The 20,127-nt window shown below is 42.9% G+C and overlaps 1 protein-coding gene across 4 annotated transcripts; it reads right to left on the bottom strand.

Moving 5' to 3' along the window:
* Positions 1 to 42: 42 nt before the first annotated feature.
* Positions 43 to 18,157, bottom strand: MECR (mitochondrial trans-2-enoyl-CoA reductase). 4 transcript variants are annotated; one of them, XR_014170816.1, is made up of 11 exons: positions 17,984 to 18,157; positions 9,645 to 9,742; positions 8,384 to 8,515; positions 7,500 to 7,643; positions 6,403 to 6,505; positions 4,480 to 4,582; positions 3,835 to 3,908; positions 2,425 to 2,485; positions 2,104 to 2,176; positions 816 to 1,291; positions 43 to 738 (listed from the first exon to the last, which is right to left on the bottom strand). XR_014170816.1 is itself a non-coding variant. In XM_081920801.1 (10 exons), exons 1-10 carry the CDS (start codon positions 18,136 to 18,138, stop codon positions 1,128 to 1,130), a joined length of 1,107 nt encoding a protein of 368 aa, XP_081776927.1. In that variant the 5' UTR covers positions 18,139 to 18,157; the 3' UTR covers positions 43 to 1,127. The 4 variants fall into 4 exon arrangements, 1 of the variants encoding a protein (XP_081776927.1); XR_014170817.1 differs by lacking the exon at positions 17,984 to 18,157 and adding an exon at positions 17,685 to 17,936; XR_014170818.1 differs by lacking the exon at positions 17,984 to 18,157 and adding an exon at positions 15,570 to 15,725.
* Positions 18,158 to 20,127: the final 1,970 nt, after the last annotated feature.

Below are 20,127 nucleotides of genomic sequence, written 5' to 3' on the forward strand. Positions count from 1 at the left end.
CCATAGCCTATTACTAAGCTCCAGCAAAAATCTCATCACTGATCAGAGCTAGAGAATTTTATTGGAAACGAAAATCATTGGCATTTCAACGGTCATTACACGGTTCTGCAAGAACAGGTTTGCAATCAAATACAATTTGCCTTCATTTCAGTTACAACAGTCTTGATATAAATAACCAATTTTAAAGTAGTCTTTCTATGCGTTATATACAGATTAGGAGGATGACACTTGAGGACTGCAGGCTGCATCTGACACATCAACGCTCTCGGAAAGTAACCTGCAAAGTGGTAACTCCAGGGGAAAAGCCTTGGTAGGCTGGATACAGCTCATGTTGCCCATCGCTAATGGACCAAACAATGTGAATTAGAACGCACTAGACATTAAGAGGGCTAGTAGGCAAGCCTCACTTTTCCTGAAGTCTTGACCAGATCTGTCTTCCCATATAAAACTACGCCACTAATGTACAATCACTTTTATGCCTGATTTTGAATGGTGGGAGCACACTGCTACTTAAGACAAGGACAAACACAGGAAGTGTTACAAGTGGAAAAGAAACAAAAGAAAGATCTGTAGGAAATGGACAGGTTTTGCTGTCCATAATTCAAAAGCTGTTCTCCATCTAAAGAAGGCCAAATACCTAATTATGCAGTAGTACCTGATCCTAGAAAATGCAGAAGCAGAGCTGAAGTGCAGAAAAGCCAGCAAAAAGTGTGCTATAGGAGGAAGAAAGTGACTCATCTCCAGGGTCACAAAAAGCAGTGCCATGAGGCTGCTTGATCACATGCTCTGGCAGTAGGCACTCTGAATTTGAGCACACAGCAGCTTTTGTACAGTTCCTTCACTGAAAATCTGGATCAGGGTACACTGAGGGAAAGTCTCCCTAGGTCATCCTCCACCCCACCTTCTGCCATGAAACCAGTGTTTCCTAGTCATATAGAAACAAGAGCTCCCACCACCACTATTACTGGATAGTCTGGGCCATTTGCCCCCCACAGTTCCCCCTCTGCCAAGCTGCAGGGCATGGAGCTTTGAAAAAGTTCAGTTCTCTAGTCTTGGGAGCCCTCAAACCAGCTGGGCCTGACTTCCATCTGAACAGGCTGTGTACAAACTTCCTCATCAGACCGGCTTCACATAACAAGGATCTGTTTAGCTGATACATAGGGCTTCATGGAAGACTCCAAAGCAGCTTGGTAGTCTCTCAGTGGGACTTCTTGGCAGGCTGGAGCTGTGAGCTGACCCTTACGAATGAGATCACATAGATCTTCAATCATTCCTCTCAGTTTCTCTTTGTCTGTATACAGGAAACAAAGCAGAGTACATATTAAATGATCTCAAAAACAACTGAGCTTACATTGAACAAGTCCTGGCATGAGAATGAAAAAGGCAATGATGCTAATAAATCCACTGCTACTAATAAGCAGATTTTGATTGTTTAGAAGTAGGGAAGTCAAAAGCGACACAAACAACACATGGATGTTGTTCAGGGCAGAGATACTGAAATTCCAACTTGAGCTGGAGGCCGTAATGCATATGAATACTAGTCGCTGGAGACCACAGAAGGGGAGAGGGCCCTTGCCTTCAGATCCTGCTTGCAAGTTCCATAGGTGTCTATTTTGCTACTGGGAGAAAATGATGCTGGACTAGATGGGCCATTGGGCTGATCCAGCAGGCTCTTCTTATGTTCTGTTCTAACACAGTTCAGGATACCTCTTTTGTGCGCTGGATAGAACAGGAGTGGTTTCTTTCGTTGTTTAAACTAGATCTTGATGTTCAGCAATTGGAGTCAGGTGCAGAGCAGTGGCCTGTGAGGTGGGCTAAGATGCCAAAGAGCAGCTCAGGGGGCAGAGCGAATTATCTACAGCATACTACTGGTATAACATGCAACTACACATTTACATTCATTTTACTACAGATTTTACTACAACACTAAAACCGGACAGCAGAGATGCACAGAAACCAGCTTGAAGTCAGCTAATGCCTCTGACGATAAGGGGTTCTCCAGGGTCTCAGGCAGAGTTCTCTCTCATCAATATATGGGACCACACATCACCCTGCTCTTTTCTTCCAAACCCTATTTCACCATTGCACATTACCATCACTTACTTTGTGCGTTGTCCCGCTTCCACTGGGTCATCCAAAAGCCACGAAGTTTCACATCCTTAAAGATCAGTGCACTCTGCAGAAAAAAGCAGAGGGATTATGAAAACCCTGAAATATATTTTCTTTTGGAGGACATTTAGGAGGATAACATGACCTGGCATGAGAATGGTTTTGCCCCATAGATGCGAAGAATTTGGCACTCTGCCAAGGAAAGAGATGACTCGTTGCAAGGAGAAACACAACAGGAATAAGCTATTGCCCCTTAACAAATGGAAAAGTGCAGAAAAAAAATAACTAAACCACAGAACTCTCATGGCTACTCACCACAGGGGCTGTTATAGGCTGCTTTGACATTCCACCATAGGTAACCATGGTCCCTTTGTGCCTATAGGAAGAATTAGCAGTGAGATTAGAAGATTAAATGGTCGGGCTTTTCCATTTCCAGACAACAAGCATATCCTCTTACTTTGGCACTCAGGTCTACTTTGTTGACCAGATTCTCTCATCTCCTGGATATCTGGCTAATTTTACCAGGATTAATTTGTAAGCAGCACAGCCCAATAGTTCACAGTAAACAGTACTGCACAAATATCAGAATGCCATTCCTTTTCCTGAGAAAAATGCCTTAAATTTAGATCAAGCAAAATATTGGGAAGGTGAGTTAGGGTACAAAAGTGAATTAGGGGCCCTTTCAGACCAGCCTGCTGGATCAGGTCAAAGGCTCACCTAGTCCAGCATCCTGCTGTTCTCACAGTGGCCAACCATGGGAAGCCTGCAAACAGAATCTGAGCACAGCAGCACTCTCCTCACCTGTGATTTCCTTTAACTGGCATTCAGAATCTACCCTATTGCCTAAAGTCTATGACTAAGAGAGATCTGTTCCTTTTCAGAAAGAACATCTGCAGGTTTGTGGCCCTGGGCAATTGTCTGCCTTTAAATAATAGGGTGGCTCCTGGCAGTGCGTCTGCCGAACCTGGCAGGCCTTCAAGGTAATTTCAAGTGGCTACACTAAATTATGGAACACAAGCCAGCTTTGATCAATAAAGCCCCAAACTAGTGGGGTCCCAATTAGGATACCAAGCCCCTTCCTGTGTCCAGTTATGATGACAGCTAAGTTTGCTCAAGAGTAGGTTTCAGTCCTTCCATGATCCGTGTTCAAACAGCTACTGGGCATAGGAGTCTCTCGTGGAAGAGATAGATGTAGAACTTTATTCCCTCAGAACATGAAACTCAAGGAGGCTCAAGATTCAGCAGAAGAGACCCTTTAGCACTGACAGGCATTTGAAAGTTACCAGCTCAACAAGTAAGGTATTCTATGTCTTTTAACGCATCTTAATTTCTCTCTTAAATGTTACCCATGCTGAACCTCTGTGATAATGATCAATATAACTACAATTAAGACTGCTGGGAGCTGGAATCTCACATCCTTGGGAAAACTCTCTCTTTTTTTACATTAGGAATAAAGACTTTCAATTCACCCACAATCTTGTTTCTTCAAGAAACATGAGTGCACACACCCAAGAGAGGATTTTGTAAATCTGCACTGTGAACTAGAAGATTCCAGCCACAAGCAATACTATTTAAATACATTTGTTTAAATATTTATTCCAGAGCAGTTCACAATGCAAATATTTAAAATGTTTAAAATATGAAATATACAAGCAGTTAAAAACAGTAAGACAAAGGCATTTAGTAAACACTTAAAATGCACCCCCAACAAATAGCTGAACTTACTGCAGGTGACGCAGCAACTCAGTGGCACTTTTCCCTCCAACGCCATTCAAAGCTAATATGGGCCTAGGGATTTTCTGGAGAACAAGAGATTGTACAGAAAATAAGCTCATTCTTTTACTGCCTCCCCCCTCACGGCATGTGTTTGCTGCTTTAGCTCCAAGATGTCAACCTTTCAGAAGGGATTCTCACAAAGAGACACATACACCTGATCCTGGCTCATTTTGTGTCATTCAATACAACTATAATCAAGACTCCTATGAGCTGGAATCTTTTATCTCTAGGATGCAACTGATTTGAATTTTTGAAAAGATTCATGGTTTGGCCCATAATACGAGGAGGCAGCTTCTGGGCAGATAGGAGGAGAAACAGAAAGGAATGCAGAAAATCTGACTTCAGTTTTAAGGGGAATAATTGCAACTGAGGCTGTATGGTTTTTGTTGTGGTGTCAGTCCTAGGCCACCTCTGCCTTGCCACTCAGATTTTTGTCTTTGTTCATATTTCATTATCTTCCACTCTACCACCACCAAACACTCTGTCTTCTCTGTCTGTTTTGTTTTGTTTATTATCAATCAGTAGTGATTCAATGCGGCAACCCTGTTTTCCTTTGCCATCTCTGTCCCCCAGAAATCTGGTTTTCACTTATACCTTAAACAGCTCTTTTACTTCTGGTTTTCTCAGCATCTCCTCTGTGACAACATGGTCTGCTCCAAGGGACTTCAGTCTGTCTACAAGCTCCTGGAGATTGGGTCTGGGAAGGAAGGACAAATGAAAAAGGAATCTGGTTAATGTTAAGACCCACTGTTTACCATGCCACACTGCACAGTAGTGAGGGAGAACATCTTCTTGTACTCGCCATCATGTGAACCCAAGTCCTCATTTAGTGAGAAAGGGAAGAGCTTCTGCTGTTCTTCCTGCAGTCAATCACTGAAGAAGCTTCCTCAGAATACGTTGCTGAGGGAACCACTTGCCAATTGCTCAGACACCTAAGTAGATTATAATCCAGAAACCATAGTGTGGGAGCCATCAGCCATGCCACTTCCATTTCTCTACTCTTCTCCAAAATAAATCCCTTTTAATCAGCCATCCACATGCCCACTTTTCATTGACTAGACACAAGGGAGAGTATGGAAGAAATGTAGTCAATTAAACGCTTCTTTAAATAATAATAATATAGTAGTTAATAGCAATTATTATTATTAACTAAACTCAGACACCAATACGTTAATATAACACAGCATGAGAAACAGTGAAGAGGTGGGAAAGCTGGGAAGAGGTGAAGCATTTGTAAAAAATGATGCCTAGTGTACAGTTAGTGGCTAAGGAGTTGTTCTTCTCTCATCTAACTCATTGGGAGCATCCCATGAAGTTGAATGGTGGGAGATTCAGAACAGGGAAGAGGAAATATTGTAAATAGTTAAAACTGTGGAAACTGATACCACAAGATGTACTGATGGCAGCTAATTTCAACAGCTTTCTAAAGGGATTAGGCAAAATCATGGAAGATAAAACATGATGGATCCATACGACCTCCAGTATCAGAATACTAGTTGTGGAGAATACTAGTGGGATTGCGCTATTGTGCTCATGTCCTGTTTGTGGCTTTCCATAGACATCTGGCTAGCTATTGTGAGAAGAGAACACTTCCCTTAGATTAGATGGGCCTGACTGCCCTGATCCAGCAAGGCTGTTCTTACATTCTTGGAGTAGGGCATATATTTGGCCCTCTCCTCATGCTACATTAACCACATTGAAGGACAAAGATAACATACTTAAACTGTGACTGTCTTTTGCCCCCAGAGAAGATAACAGCAATTTCTGAGTAGTGGTTGAGGATAAAGATTTCAATGAAGGGGGTGGGGGGAAGCACAGATGGGAAAGGTTATGATTCTTCTCTTCTATTTGTTAAATTATTATTATGTTACATTTAATCCCACCTTTTTCTCCAAGGGCACAAGGTGGCATATATAGTCCTCTCCCTCTCCACTTCATCAACACAACCACTCTGTGTCACAGATTAGTCTGAGAAACAGTCATAGAGAAGTCATAGAATCATAGAGTTGGAAGGAACCCTGAGAATCATATAGTCCAACCCGCTGCAATGGGGATTGAACCTGCAGCCTTGGCGTTATCTGCACCACGCTTTAACCAACTGAGCCATCCTGACTGGCCCAAGGTCACTTAGTTAGCTTCATGGCTGAGTGGGGATTTGAACCCTGGCCTCCTAGGTCCTAGTCCAACATACTAAACACGATACTACTCCAGTTAACACCCCCTCCAAAACAGTCTCTGTGGCAGTTTTAAAAGTTATCTTTTCTTTAAGAAATTGTGGAACTCTTAATTTGCACCTGGTTTTGTCCGTACCTGCTGAAAGTTATGCTACACTTTAAAAAACCTACATTATGATCATGTTGCAGGACTGTAATGCATTTACCTGCTTAACTCTAACTTTGGGAATTGCTACCAAGAGAATATCCTCTCCTGCCAAGCCAAGCAGCAACTAGGGGAGCTGTTTGGGCCAAAGCAAAATAGAAAAGATTTTCAGAATGAGCAGTTTCACTGTACACTCACCTATCTCTGACCACATTTATTGTTTTGAACCCCTTGGCTGCTGCGATCTGGATGACGGCCTGCCCCACTCCACTATTGGCTGCATTTTGGATGACTGAATCTCCTGCAGACAAACAGATGCATCTCTGTTTAAGATTCCCTTTCATTTCCTTTGGTGGAGTTTGCTAATTTTCATTCTTGTCTGTTACAGAATATAAAACACAAGAGCAACCCTGCTGGGTCAGACCAAATGCTTCTCCAGTCCATCATTCTGCTCACAGAGGTCTATGGGAAGCCCATAAGCAGGTCATAAATGCAACAGATTCTGAGAAGCCACAATCCATGTTGTTCTTAGTAGGAACCCATCACCCCTTTCAGTCCTAATTTGAAGGGTTAGCTCTAGAAATGATAAAATGGTTGACCATTATTAAAATCTTGTTGTTTCCATCAGCAGCTTTAGATTCTGGTATCAATGTCTGTGCTCAATCACTACTGGCTGATAATAAATGAAACAAAACAGAGAGGTCAGAGTGTTTGGTGGTGGAGGAAGAAGGGATAATAATGAAATATGAATGAAGACAAAAATCTGAGTGGCAAGGCAGAGGTGGCCTAGGAATGAAAGCACAACAAGAACCATACAGCCTCAGTTGCAATTATTCCACTGCCCGAGTTTCACTCTTCCCCCTCCTTGTTTCTGGCCACATAAAGTCACTTGGGAAAAACAGAACAAAAATTCATCTTATGCTGCTTCCCGAACAGGCTCAGACTTGAACTTTGGAAATTCTCCCAGGGGATGAAATTCATGATGAAGGAGCAATAATTGAGAATACCTGTCGGCATGATTATGCTGCCCAGACTAAAAGGTAATTAAGATGAGCAAGGCAAGTTAGAGTTCTTTTGCTCATCCCTCAACTCTATTCCTCCCTGAATCCTTACTAGAGAGTCTAGTGATGCATCTTATAACTCCAGTACAGACCAGCTGGATTATAACAAAGGGCCAATGGTTTCTCCAGTGGTCAACCAGATTCCTCTGTGTAGCCCCAAAGCAGGGCATGATGTCCCGTTGGTAAAGTTTCTCATGATGTACAAATACTACAAAACACATTGTCAGTACACACCTGGCTTCAAGACTTCAAAGTCTGACAACATCCGATAAGCCGTGCAGGGGTTGACACTTAAAGTGGCAGCGCACGTTAATGGGATATCAGGAGGAATTTTCAGCAGGGTCTCCTCACCAAATATTGCCTCTGTTCGCCATGTTCCTGATTTGAGGGATTAAAGAAAAAAGTCCAATTTGGGCAAAGAGTGCAGCTAGAAACAAGCAGCTTAAGTTAGAAGCTCCCAGTTCAAGAAATAGGTCAAAAATTATGAATAGTTCAAATCCTGCAAGCTAGTGGTTCCAAAATGTTTACTGACATGCCTAAGAGCAAAGAAGAAAATAAATTGAGTTTTTGCCTGTTGCTGGGTCACAAATATTTTCTTGGAAGAACATTAGGGCTGTTCTTTTTTCAGGCCTAAGTTGGTATGATAAGAGAACTGATTGGACCTCCCGATTTTCTGTTGTTCTTTAAGAGGTAAACATACTATGGGTATCTATGAAGCAGGCAATGACCATTGCAGTGCACAACTTTTAACCCCCCCCCCCCATTTTATTAATCCCTGACTTCAGAAGTTTCTTTTTGTCCCATGAGGAGAAAATACAAGCACTATTGCTGAAGGTCACATAATTAATTTTTGGCTATTCACCAAATGCTGCAAACTCTGCCCACTTAGGCATAAATTGTAAGTTGATTGATGAAAGCAGGTGGGCGCTACTGTATCTTCATCAGAGATTTTCAAGTGCATGTCTTTGTAGATGTACAGAAAAAGAGGGCATCTTTCTTTAAACTGGGGAATCAGACTATCAGACGGGTTATGGCCCTTGACAAGTATGTTTCCTTTCTCTAGTTGCAGAGCCAATTTTTCCTTAGTTAATTGTTTTAAAAAAGTTATTTAAGCTCACCAAGTCCTGCATCAGCTGGGATAACCAAATCACCTGGCTTCAGAGAAGTCACACGACTCCCAGCTTCAATCACTTGTCCAACTCCTTCATTCCCACCAACCGCAGGCAAGTCAGGCAGAGTAGCATACGTCCCTGCAAGATGACAACAATACCATAAAACATCCAAGCAGTTATTGAGAATAAGCCAATATTCAGACTTGCTTCATTTTTTCTTCATATTCAGAAACAAGATGCCAGCATGTGACAGGCATATGAGCATTCGTTACTTATGACCGAAACACCCATCTTTCAATCAGAATAGTTTCCAAGGTGGTTAACAATGAACATAAACTAAAAGGCAATTTACAACTTAAGTAAACGAAAAGTGGTAAATCTGTCACAGCAGCAGTTGGAACACTTATTCTCTGTCTCTATGAATGAAGTTGCATCCTTCTCCCAGGTCCCTAGTTCAGGGATGGGGTTCCAGCTGCCTCCCAGCTGTCATTGGTTTCTTTAACTTCCATCAGTCCCATTCAGCATTGCCAATGGTCAGGAATGATGGAAGTTGTAGTCCAGTGTTTGGAGGGTTTGGAGGGCATGGGGTTTACAGGTTTCACACACCTGCTTTGGATTTTCTGGCACCTTCATATCATCCATGTGCTCCTAAACACAACACATAGGGGACCTTCACCCCATGCCAGAGGCACAAGGGCCAATTCCTCCACTGTCATTTTAATTTGTTGCTACTGAACAGCTGAATGGCAATTGCTGCCTTCTAGAACATGCTACTGCCTAAACCAGGCAGAGCCAATCTGGGAGAAGCATGTTGGGAGAGAATCTGCAAAGTTGAGGGGTAAGGAGAACATCTCTTCCTGCTACTTCTTGCTTTCGCTCTTCAGTATTAAGTGGATAGCATCACTACTGAAAAGCACATATGAATATTTATGCACTTTATGTAGCTTTGAGGCCTATATGTATTTGGTGGCCAAATCATTCCAAGTATTTAGACAGCATTAATAACTTGCATAGCACATAGTGACAGACATGGCCCTTAGAAAACATTGTTTTCAGAGGAGGAGAGGAATTCAACCTGACTCAAATTGTGTGTGTGTGCACACGCGCAGAAGAAGGAAAGTTGGCCATGTAACCCCTGTGGTATATTCCACAGGGTATATCATTAAATTCAGACAATCTATTTTGCCTTATTACCATCTGACAGCATTAAATGAAGAAATGATATGGGGAGCAAGAATGAAACTGTCTGCATGCAAGCCAAGGTTACCTTGAATCATATTGATGTCAGATGGATTGATAGGGGCTGCAATCATTTTCACATTGACTCCAGAATCCCCCAGCTCTGCCAGATCTATCTCCTTTAGGCTGGAAGGAAAGGCAGACAAAAATGCAATATTATGCTTAAGGCTCTTTCTCACCCATGTGATTCTTAAGCATTTTGATGGATTTTAATCTGTCTTTCTTTAAAGTATTCATCCATCAGGTTCAACCTCACATCCAAAAGAGAACTTGTTTAAGTACCATTCAAACCTTCTGCTAGCATCCTTCTGCAGGAACAGTTGTGGACCCTTTGTGGGTTCCTAACCAGTTTTATATGTGACCAATGGGTATCATTCATTCATTGATATTCTCTGAAAACTGAGTGATTTCCCCAACCTGTTGCATTCTAGTATTTTCTGTATTCTCCTATTTTATCTTATGCCATTTGTTTCTGTTTAAAATGCATTTGCAGCACCACTCTATAACACTAGCAAAGCACTATTTAGAATACTGTGTTAATTCTGGGATGGGAAACAGGATCTGGCTGGCAGGCTAAATCACGAGCTCACCCACCCTTTGAGGGCCATTTTTACAGGTGGACACAGCTACCAACTCATCAATCTGGGAGCATAATTATGTCAGATGATCCATTTTTCTTTGAGCTCAAGTTGTGCTGCAAAGGAAGATACCAGCCAATCTAAGCAGAGCTTGAAGTCAATGCAGATCAGCTGATTGATGCTGTGTTCAAGCTCCACTTCTGGCAGAGATTGATGTCACTTGGGAGCTCCAATTCAGAGCTACTGAGTGGAATCAATCCCAGCAGGGCTTGCATTTGGTACCAAGTTTAAAAGGCACCAGTCGCCAAGGAATAATCAGGAGCATATTTTAAGCAGACAGTGGCAGGGAGAAGCAGCATCTTTAATGAATGGGACTTACTTCTGAGTAAACCCATATTAAAGCTCTCACCCATAAGTCTAGGATTTGACAGATTTTTAATGGGGTAAAATAGTGTTATGTCAAGTGCTATATGAAGTCAATGTTGTAATTCCAGCTGACTTGTTAGAAGCAGTGTCTCTGAAGCACTAAATTGCTATGGTGAGGAAGCAACCAACATCCTTCTAAAGAATGTACATGGAAGACCTAAAATGTGCTACCTGGCATTAGTGAGATCCCTGCACTGGCTTTGGCCACCTTATACCCTTTGCAAAAGAAACCTTGACTTCTGCTGCTTGGACACGGTAGGCAGCCAAATTAATTCGCTGCATCTCCACTGAAGCACCTGCCCAACACACTAGATTCCTGAATCGAAGAATGACACACAAACAGGCAAACACTGCATCCCAATGAATTGGTCCATCATCTGATCTGTCAACAATTCTGTTGCTACCCCAGAGATCAGAGTGGAAAAGTTCAGTTCTTTTGCCCTCAAAAGAGACCAAAGCATCTCAGTAATTAAAGGTTAGATTCGACAACACAATAATGAAAATTAGTTTCAGCTAATAAGGGACTTCCCTAAAGGCTTTGAAGTGTTATAAAAACCCATCAGCAAAAAGTTTGTCTATATTTAGATTTTTTAACCCTGCTTTCCTGCCCTAGGGTTTTCAAAGCAGCTCACAGTAAGAACATCACACAATAGCAAAACACAGCAAAAATTACACTACCATATTACAAATCACAAACCAGACTAATACAATTTGAAAAGGCAGCCACATCACACCAAGATCATTCACCTACAAAGCCATAAAATTCATGATAAAAACACACACAAAAATGCTTGAAAAGGCAATTTAGAAAGCAGGTTGAATCTCAACAGCTAGAACAGGGTGACGAACCTGTAGCTCTCCAGATGCTGTTGGACTCCCAACTCCTATCATCCCCAGCCAGCATGGCCAATGGTCATAAGATGATGGAAGCTGTAGCGCAACAACATCTGGAGAACTGCAGGTTCCCCCCTCCGCATCTGAGGTACAGCAATCTGTCAAACATAATAGAAATGTAACTTTTGAAATAGACAGCAGAAGACACAAATGTTCAAAAGATTTTAGCACTTGGACATTAGCATTATTTGACCATGCATGGAGGGTCTCTGAAATATGTGTTGAACCTCTGTGTAAACAGAGGATGAAAAAAAACCCTGTTCATACACCCCAAGTCATTTGTGGTCCCTGGTGGGTATTTCTGGGCCCGGTTTCCAAGCCTGAACTCTCATAATCACTTCATTTATTATTTTATTTTTTAAAAAACAGGAGTAGCCCCTATTTACTGGTGCCTGCCCCTGGTAAAACACTTTGGGATTTTGCCTTTTGCAGAGAAATAAATCCATTGAGTGAAATGAGACAGTTCAAAGAAAGCATGCATAAGATTACAACTATGAAATATATGTTGGGATGGATGCAGTGAGACAATGCATCCCATTTTTACCAAAGGCTACAATCCTACGCATACTTTTGAGTTAACATGTCAGGCACCAAGTTTTCATTCTAATAAACAGACTTACATTTTTTAAAAAATGTTATGGTCGGTTTACTAGCACACATTGCTTTGAAGCCAATGCAGGACAGGCTACTGCAGAGTAAATCAATATAGCCTACAGCATAACGTTGTCCTGGCTGTTTTTATTTTGCTGTTCAGTTGTTTAGAAAGACATTTTATTGTTGCCACTGTAAGGTTGCTATCAGTGCAAAAGGCAGGAAATTATTCTTAATAAAAATAAACTATGGGGAGGTCAGAAGTTCTGAAGTTACAATAAAATAAACCAATGGGGTGTGAATATATCTGTTACATCTCTCAATGACGGTCAATGTAGACGGTCCCACACTCCAAACTATGAGCCCTTACTCTTAACAAATAGTATATACATTTAGTTAATGTTGCCACATAAGATCATAGGGATCAGATTCTGAAAAATGCATTTTTAGGTTGTAAAATAATTTCCTTTCACAGCAGCGTTTGGTACATCTTAGACACAGAGCGAAATGTTTGCCACAATGTTATCCATCACTGATGGATTTAGCACTGATAACATTGTTTAATCTTTTTCCACAAAGATACAAGCCACACACAGCTGGAGCTGTTGGAATTAAAATAGGTTTGGCTGTTTTAATAGACCTGTTCCAGCCATTTCCTCTGAAAACATGACAACTCTTTTCAGAGGCTTCTGATCCTAGTGTTCTAAAACAACCAATCACAAACACAATTGCTCATTTGCAGCCATTACTGTCATGGGGAATTTGTGTATAGACCCTTAAGTACAAATACCAAGGCCCTTGTTCAAGTCGCAAGTAGCATCTGTGCTGCAGTTAGGGAGGCTTTATAGCTTAGCTCTGTTTGGAATTATTGCTCATGTGTTTGGACTTAACTGAAACAGAGTAATCCATCATTCACATGACTCAAGTGGTTACATTCTGTTTGCCTCTGCAGCTTTGTGCTGTAGTAAAATTCATAGTGTATTTTACCTGCATGATATTTAATCTCCTTCCTCCCACAAAGAGCCCGCTTCATTTTCCCTTTGTTGCAGATTCATGCACAAACTTTCCTCTCAGCTGTTGTCACACACTTGGGGTGGCCTTGCCCCACCCCCTTTTTAAAAAGTGGGTGAGCACCACAGCAATGTTTTGTTAGCGTAGTAATTGCTCAGAGACACTGCAATAGCTCACCTGGAGACTTGTTCATTCTATGTCAGAGATAAAGCAAAGATTCCTTTAGGATTTTCTAATTTTTAGCTCCCCAGGTTTGCATTGGGACTGAGACACAGCAACTTCCTATCTGCCCTCAAACAGGGGATGGGGAGAGGAAGATCTGGGAATTATATTAGTGGTAAGATTTATAAAAGTGATCTATAGGAGTGGTTTCTTTACAGCAGCACTCTACATTTAGCACATGGGTAGGGTACACAGAGACACCATTGAGGGTAAAGACTTTGCTTACTGTCACACAGTGGTGTGGTGGAGGGGGACTGTGGGAGAGTGTAGCTCTAAGACTTTTTCCTTCCAGGAAAGGAGAGATAGCATCATCTCCTGGAGCACCAAAATAACTGATGGACCCTCCTTGCTTGTCACCTCTTGATGTATCCTATCATAGAATCCAAATCAGAGTTGGAAGGGACCCTGAGGGTCATCTAGTCCAATACTCTATAGAACCAACAAACAGCAAAATCCAGTAAAAAAAAAAGCAGCCGCATTAAATAAAAACAAGAGGGGCAGGAATCACCCACTGAATGCCCTAAATAGAACATGAAACAGTTTTGACGGGGGTCTTAAATATAAAGGACAGGTGCCAAACAGCTATCTGGGGGCATGTATTCAACACTAAGAGTGCCAACACAGAAGAGGCCCTACCCCTGGACACCACTCTTCTAACGTCTGACAGTTAGGGCACCTAAAATCTCAGAATACGATCTTACGGAACAGGAAGATTCTTCTGGAAGGCCAGCTTTCAGCGTGTCAGCAGGGTACATCCCCTCAACTTATTTGCCATCTGTTGTTCATCTGGTCATAGAACTCCAGGATTAACTGAAAAGAAAGCTTACTCATTCACTTGCAGACTCCTATTTTAGCTTCCACTTCTCTGTACGATAGAACGTAACAGAGGAAGGGTTTACATATTACCCAATATTCACTGTATCTCTGCACACAGAGAAGACACACAGTAACATCCCTGTCAGGACAAATTTAGAGCGGGGGTGGTGGTGGTATAAGAACCATTTCTGCACCACAACAGTATAGTTGGGAACTGACGTGAGCAGTCTGGATCTTAAAAAAAGTAATTTCAAATAGTCCGGAAAGGGGGGGGGCACTGAATACATCCCACAGGCTTGCAGCCCCTGCTTTTAAAGGGAAAAGAAAGAACATTTTGTGTTGCTATCATAGCATAGTCCTCTATAAACCATAAGATACCACTGTGACAGGCACACATGGTTCTTTCATGAACCAAGAAGGGACTTCTCAGGCCACTATTTTTTTAGTGACTAAAGGCATGTGGTTAATAATATATTTATCTTATAAGATGCCAGATGTGCAGCTAGTGTAGCTGGTGCTGAAAAACCAGGAACAGTAAAATCCAGTAGAGAAGACAGTTTAGTCTGAGCCCTTGATCTCAACATTTCTGAACAGACCAGATTTTTTAAATTTATAGCTCCCTTGAAAAATTGATGTTCTAATGGAAATGCGGACAGACCATTAATTACTACATTGCCAGCAAAGTATGGCAGGAACCTAATCATCCAAATTTGCTCAAATTTATTACGCCATTCAGCTGAATAATAGTCACTCGCTTCAACTGATCAAGTAAATTGTGTAAGAAATCCATTGCTTAATCTACAAGATGCTGGGCAGGGAATTTTATGGCCAATTGTCATATTTGATTTCCTTTCAGAACAGAAATTAAATATCACTGTGGCACTTTCAAGTAGTAACACGGGAATCAGGGGAAGAGAGTGCAGATTCAATTTACCATAACTAAACAGGGACAAGTATCCTTAGCAGCACATTCCAAAGTTTTTATATCAACATTGCAACAACTTTCTCCAGCCTCCACTGCTTCTTTCATAGCCTCTGCTGACACCATTTTTCCTCACCTATTGTCCCAAATAGATTTATAGCCTTCTTCATCCCCAGTCAGACCACTAATTATCTCTTCCTGCAGGTTGCCCATGACGACAACCCAAGTTGCACCCTAGGCCCCTCAGATTGCCTTATTTGCCATGTTTCCTCCTCTTGGACTAGCATGTGGGAGGTAAGATACCTTCCTGCTAGGCATCTAGAATGCTTGCATACTAAGCAAGTGTACCTCTTAAAGTTTATTTCTATTGATTTTAACTGTCCAGTAGCCAAATATGACATAAGTCATAGTTCTGATACCTTTCACTCAATGTTCCCCTGCCCCTTGTGGGCCCAATTTGACATGTTGGTGAGGTCATTCACCTGTCAATCACCTGATGACACCCTGTGGGGACTAGATTGCACTGTTGATCCCTGTACAAGGTAGGCTTGAAGTAGGCTTAAAGACCCATCAACGTCAAGCCTGCTTCTTGTGTGGTCAAATTATCCATGTTGAACTCAGCTGTGCAGCCAATTCAGCCTTGTGACGTCTGAATATTTCAAAACATACTTTAGTTGTAATAAAAATACATAAATATTCAAAGCAAAGATGCATGATCTGATTCAAAAAAAAACTATTTATGCTACATTTTGGAACCCAAAGCCATTACAACTTAAACAGCAGAAGTTAAAATCCGTATCTCCAGATAACTAAAGAAATTTGGCAGTTTATTTTTTTACAACTGGATCTAGAATTTCTATACTATACTATAATCTTGTAAGAAAAATTGAAATTCAAAACTCACGTTCAAATTAGAAATGAGCTATCATTAGAGCAGAAGCAGAAGTTCCTCTTTAGATCTACAATTTTGTGTTTGGAGCAAGCTGTCTCTCTGCCACAAAGTCTAACCTACTATTTTAGAAGCAAAAACATGCATTTTGAACAAGAAGAGAGCTCTCACTCAAAATCAGATGTATTCACCTCACTATGACTATGCTCAAAGGATTTAAAATCCTACATTTAGCTGGACACTGACTTTTTAATCCCACCTAGAAAGTTATACTTGTAGGCTTGATTATCCCTGCCTTCCTTCAAAGTAAAAAGGAAGAAATGTCACTCCATTGAGTATTATATCTGACACAAGGCAGACTTAATGTCAGACCTACTTAACACAAACATTACCTGCTTGCATACTTGGAAAATTTCAGTAGTTGACTAATCATTTATATAGGCCAACCCCCACCCCCAAAAAACCCCCAGAATAAAACCTGAACTTTAAATAGTCACTGAGACTGTAACAGCTGGGTGTTTTGGCCATATATGGTATGGCAAACACATCCCCATGTCCAGCACAGGAGTGTTGTGCCAGTTTCCAAAAGGATGTGATCTCCAATATTCAATGTCCCTTCAACAAGAATGTAAAAATGTTTGCAACAATCTAGTAAAAGATGCTCAAGAATGAGGTTCTAGGACAAGAATGTAAAATCTTACCATAAGCTACACAAGGTTGTTTCAATTATTTCACTATTTAAATGTTTTGCACATGCTATCACTGAGAGCTGATGCCCAGCAGCTGAGAACTACTCTGCAATATCTGTCAGTTGGGGTCTTTAGTTTACCAATTCAGAAACAGCAATTTGTGATGGGCAAATCTGCAACTGCAAAGCGTGGAAATAAATTTCCACACACGTCCTCATCATGAGAACTGAAGTATTTGGGGATACTTCTGAATTGTTTTACTTCTGTTGCTCTTCAGAAAATAGTCAATGTGAATATAAGGCAACGGCTGTGACAGTACAGGAGCTTCAGGGCCTCTTGGAAGTCCTTTGAAATCTTGATCAAGCTTTGCAAGTTTAACACAGCCACAAAGGCAGACACTTACCCAAAAAGAGAAACCAAGGCTAGGTCACCATTTACCAGGACCTATATCCCAGGCCATTACATCTTAGAGAAGGTCAAATAAAAAGAGCGGGGCAGCGGGGAGTGCAAGGAGGAAAGGAAAATTCCTAAGTACACAGAGGCCAGTTCCAATGCACACACAAAACCAGAACAAAAGCTTCTGAAATTGCATTTTATTTTTATGCCATCTCCAATGATATAATGATATTACAGGTGATGAAATACTATGCACCTACACTCAGGAGCTCTAGCTTTGAATAAACTTAACACACTAGGTAGGACAACAGCCGAAGCATGTAATCTCTCTCTTCCCCAACGACTTAAATACAGTGGTACCTCAGGTTAAGAACTTAATTCGTTCTGGAGGCCTGTTCTTAACCTGAAACTGTTCTTAACCTGAAGCACCACTTTAGCTAATGGGGCCTTCTGCTGCTGCGCCACCGCTGTGCAATTTCTATTCTCATCCTGAAGCAAAGTTCTTAACCCGAGGTACTATTTCTGGGTTAGCGGAGTCTGTAACCTGAAGCATCTGTAACCCGAGGTACCACTGTATTCTCTTTCTCCAGCCTCCTCTCGCCCTGGTGCTTCTTGCCATCATGCCAATACCTACGTGAAAGGCAGAAATTCAACAGGTGCAGCCTCCCCCAGCCCGGGCGATGCACTGGTACGGTAGTGGTTTCCCGCTCCACCAGCTTAATTCTTGCCCATTCTGAGGCTGCAAACCCAGGACTCCCTGAGCTATATAACGCAGCCCCCCACTAACCCTACGGAACACAGCGGGGCTTTCCCCCTTCCAAGCAGACGTCTATAGCGCCGTTGGGCTGTGTGGACGTGGCTTCTCCCCACAGCACCTGCTGTCTCCATGGCAAAGCGGACGCCCGGCCCAGCCCAAACATTTCCCTCCCTTACTTTAGGACCTGAGCCGGCTCCCCATGCTGCTCGTAGACCAGCCCGCGAGGCCGCGCTCGGGCAGCCGACGCCGACAGAGCCCGAAGACCGGCGCTCAACAGAGGCCGTAACGGCCGAGCGCGGCTCCCTCGCGCCGCCACAGCCGATAAACCCATAGCAACCGTTTCCGCGGGTGGCGCGCGGCGATGACGACAGCTCTAGTGTTTCTCGCCGGGCAGTATCAACGCGCGTCATCGCCACGCCTCCCTTCACGCCACTCACGCGGAGTGGGAGGGGCTTCCCTTTCTCTGGGCGGAGTGGCACGTGACCAGCGGATGTGCCAGCGGCCGCCTGGTTTTTTATTTCAAGGGTGGGGAAATGCCGGAGTGGGAGTTGATGCGTCTTTCAGCCTCACCTGCGATTGAATGAGGGTTTGGGGGGGTGGAGAAAGGATGCTTGAGCCACCTCGAGCTGCTTGGAGAAAGAGGTGGGATATTATATGCAATAACTGAATAGAAGAAATGCACCCCCCAGTTAAAATCATACGCAGCAAGGCTGCGACTTAAGCGCATTCAACGTACAGTATGTGGATTCAGCTTTATGTGCTTGCCAAAAGAAAGAAAGAAAGAAAGAAAGAAAGTAAAATTGAAAGGTGGTGGGCGAGTGGGACAAAAATAATTTGGCTTAACCCTGCCCAGCATCATAGCTGTCAACTTTTCCCTTTTCTTGCGAGGAATCCTATTCTGAATAAGGGAATTTCCCTTTAAAAAGGGAAACGTTAACAGCTATGCCCAGCATTGAACCCAATGTGTTTTGACTATATCCAATTTTGGCTTCAGGTGCGATCCTGGAAACATAACCCATGTGGTAAGTTTCAGGCTTACTGTATACTGAGCCTCTTGGGTATGCCCCTTGTGGAGAGATATCGATCTTCCCTGATCGATGGGGCCGCGACCTCAGACAGCTTTACGATCCCAATCAATCATCTACAGCGGTCCGGCACGCTTCCTCCGAAGCTGCGCAATAACTCCTGCTGTCTCTTCTCAGTCACGGCTTGTAGCAGCGCAGCGTGTAAAGCAGCCTAGTTTCCAGGCAAGCACACATAGACAGGTGTGTCTATTTACAGCTCTTTATTCAAACATTACAGCATTAAAGTCCGTCACTCTTGGCCGCCATTACTCTCTCTCAAGATACACAGAGAGTACGTCTTTCTCCCCTCAGGATCACAGGGGAACTGAACAATACAGGGATTGTCCCGCCCAGCTTCTGTCTCCGCCCAGCTGTAAGCTGACGTCAGCAGGTGACACACACCAGGGGAATTTAACCAGATAAATTCTGAACCATAACACCCCCCCTTGTGTCCCTGCGTGATACCTGTGTAACATCTTCAGTAACACCTTGTGAGATCGATCCCTTCCCCAATGCCTTGTGCCCTCCCTTGGCAAACCTGTTTGGCATTTGTGGAACCACCTCACAACTCTCAGAATCGCACTGTGCGAAACTTACCCACGCACCTGTGGCTTGATACCTCTCTGGTGGGATACCTTTCGTTGTGCGACTGGACCTCCTAGGCACAAACTCAGGTGTTCCCCCTGACTCATTTTGATCAGCAGGTGTGTCCTCTGCATCATGGGACTCTCCTTCTGACTTAAAGCGTCTTCGAATCCTCTCCATCACACTCACAGGAGAACTAGGCTGACTCTTGGGCTGTCTCTTAACAGCTTGTGGAGGTGCCACATCCTGCTCCTGACCCTGGTCAGTGACCTGGTCGTCATCAGCAGCCTCAGCCTCTTCTTCCTCCTCATCAGAACTGTCTTCTGGGTCAGAGAGACAATCTGAGAGAACATCACGCCTGACAGGAGTCTTTGACCTTACCTCCTCCTCTAAGAACTCAGCGTGTTTACTGATCAGCACCTTACTCTGATCACCTGATGGGTAAGCAAAACGCCATGCACGGGCATCTGGCTCATACCCACAGAAGATCATTTTCTGGACTTTGGCTCCATCTGGCCCTTGCAAAGCCTTCGGCAAAGCGACAAACGCAGGAGTCCCAAAAGTCCGCAGAAAGTGAACCTGGGGTTTGCGGCCATTCAACAGAAAAAATGGAGTGTCACCTACCAATGAGTTGTAGACACGATTCCAGGTGAATGACACAGCCCTAGTAG

This window comes from Podarcis melisellensis, assembly GCF_964234715.1.
Source record: "Podarcis melisellensis genome assembly, chromosome: 8".
In the NCBI taxonomy this organism is placed as follows: domain Eukaryota; kingdom Metazoa; phylum Chordata; class Lepidosauria; order Squamata; family Lacertidae; genus Podarcis; species Podarcis melisellensis.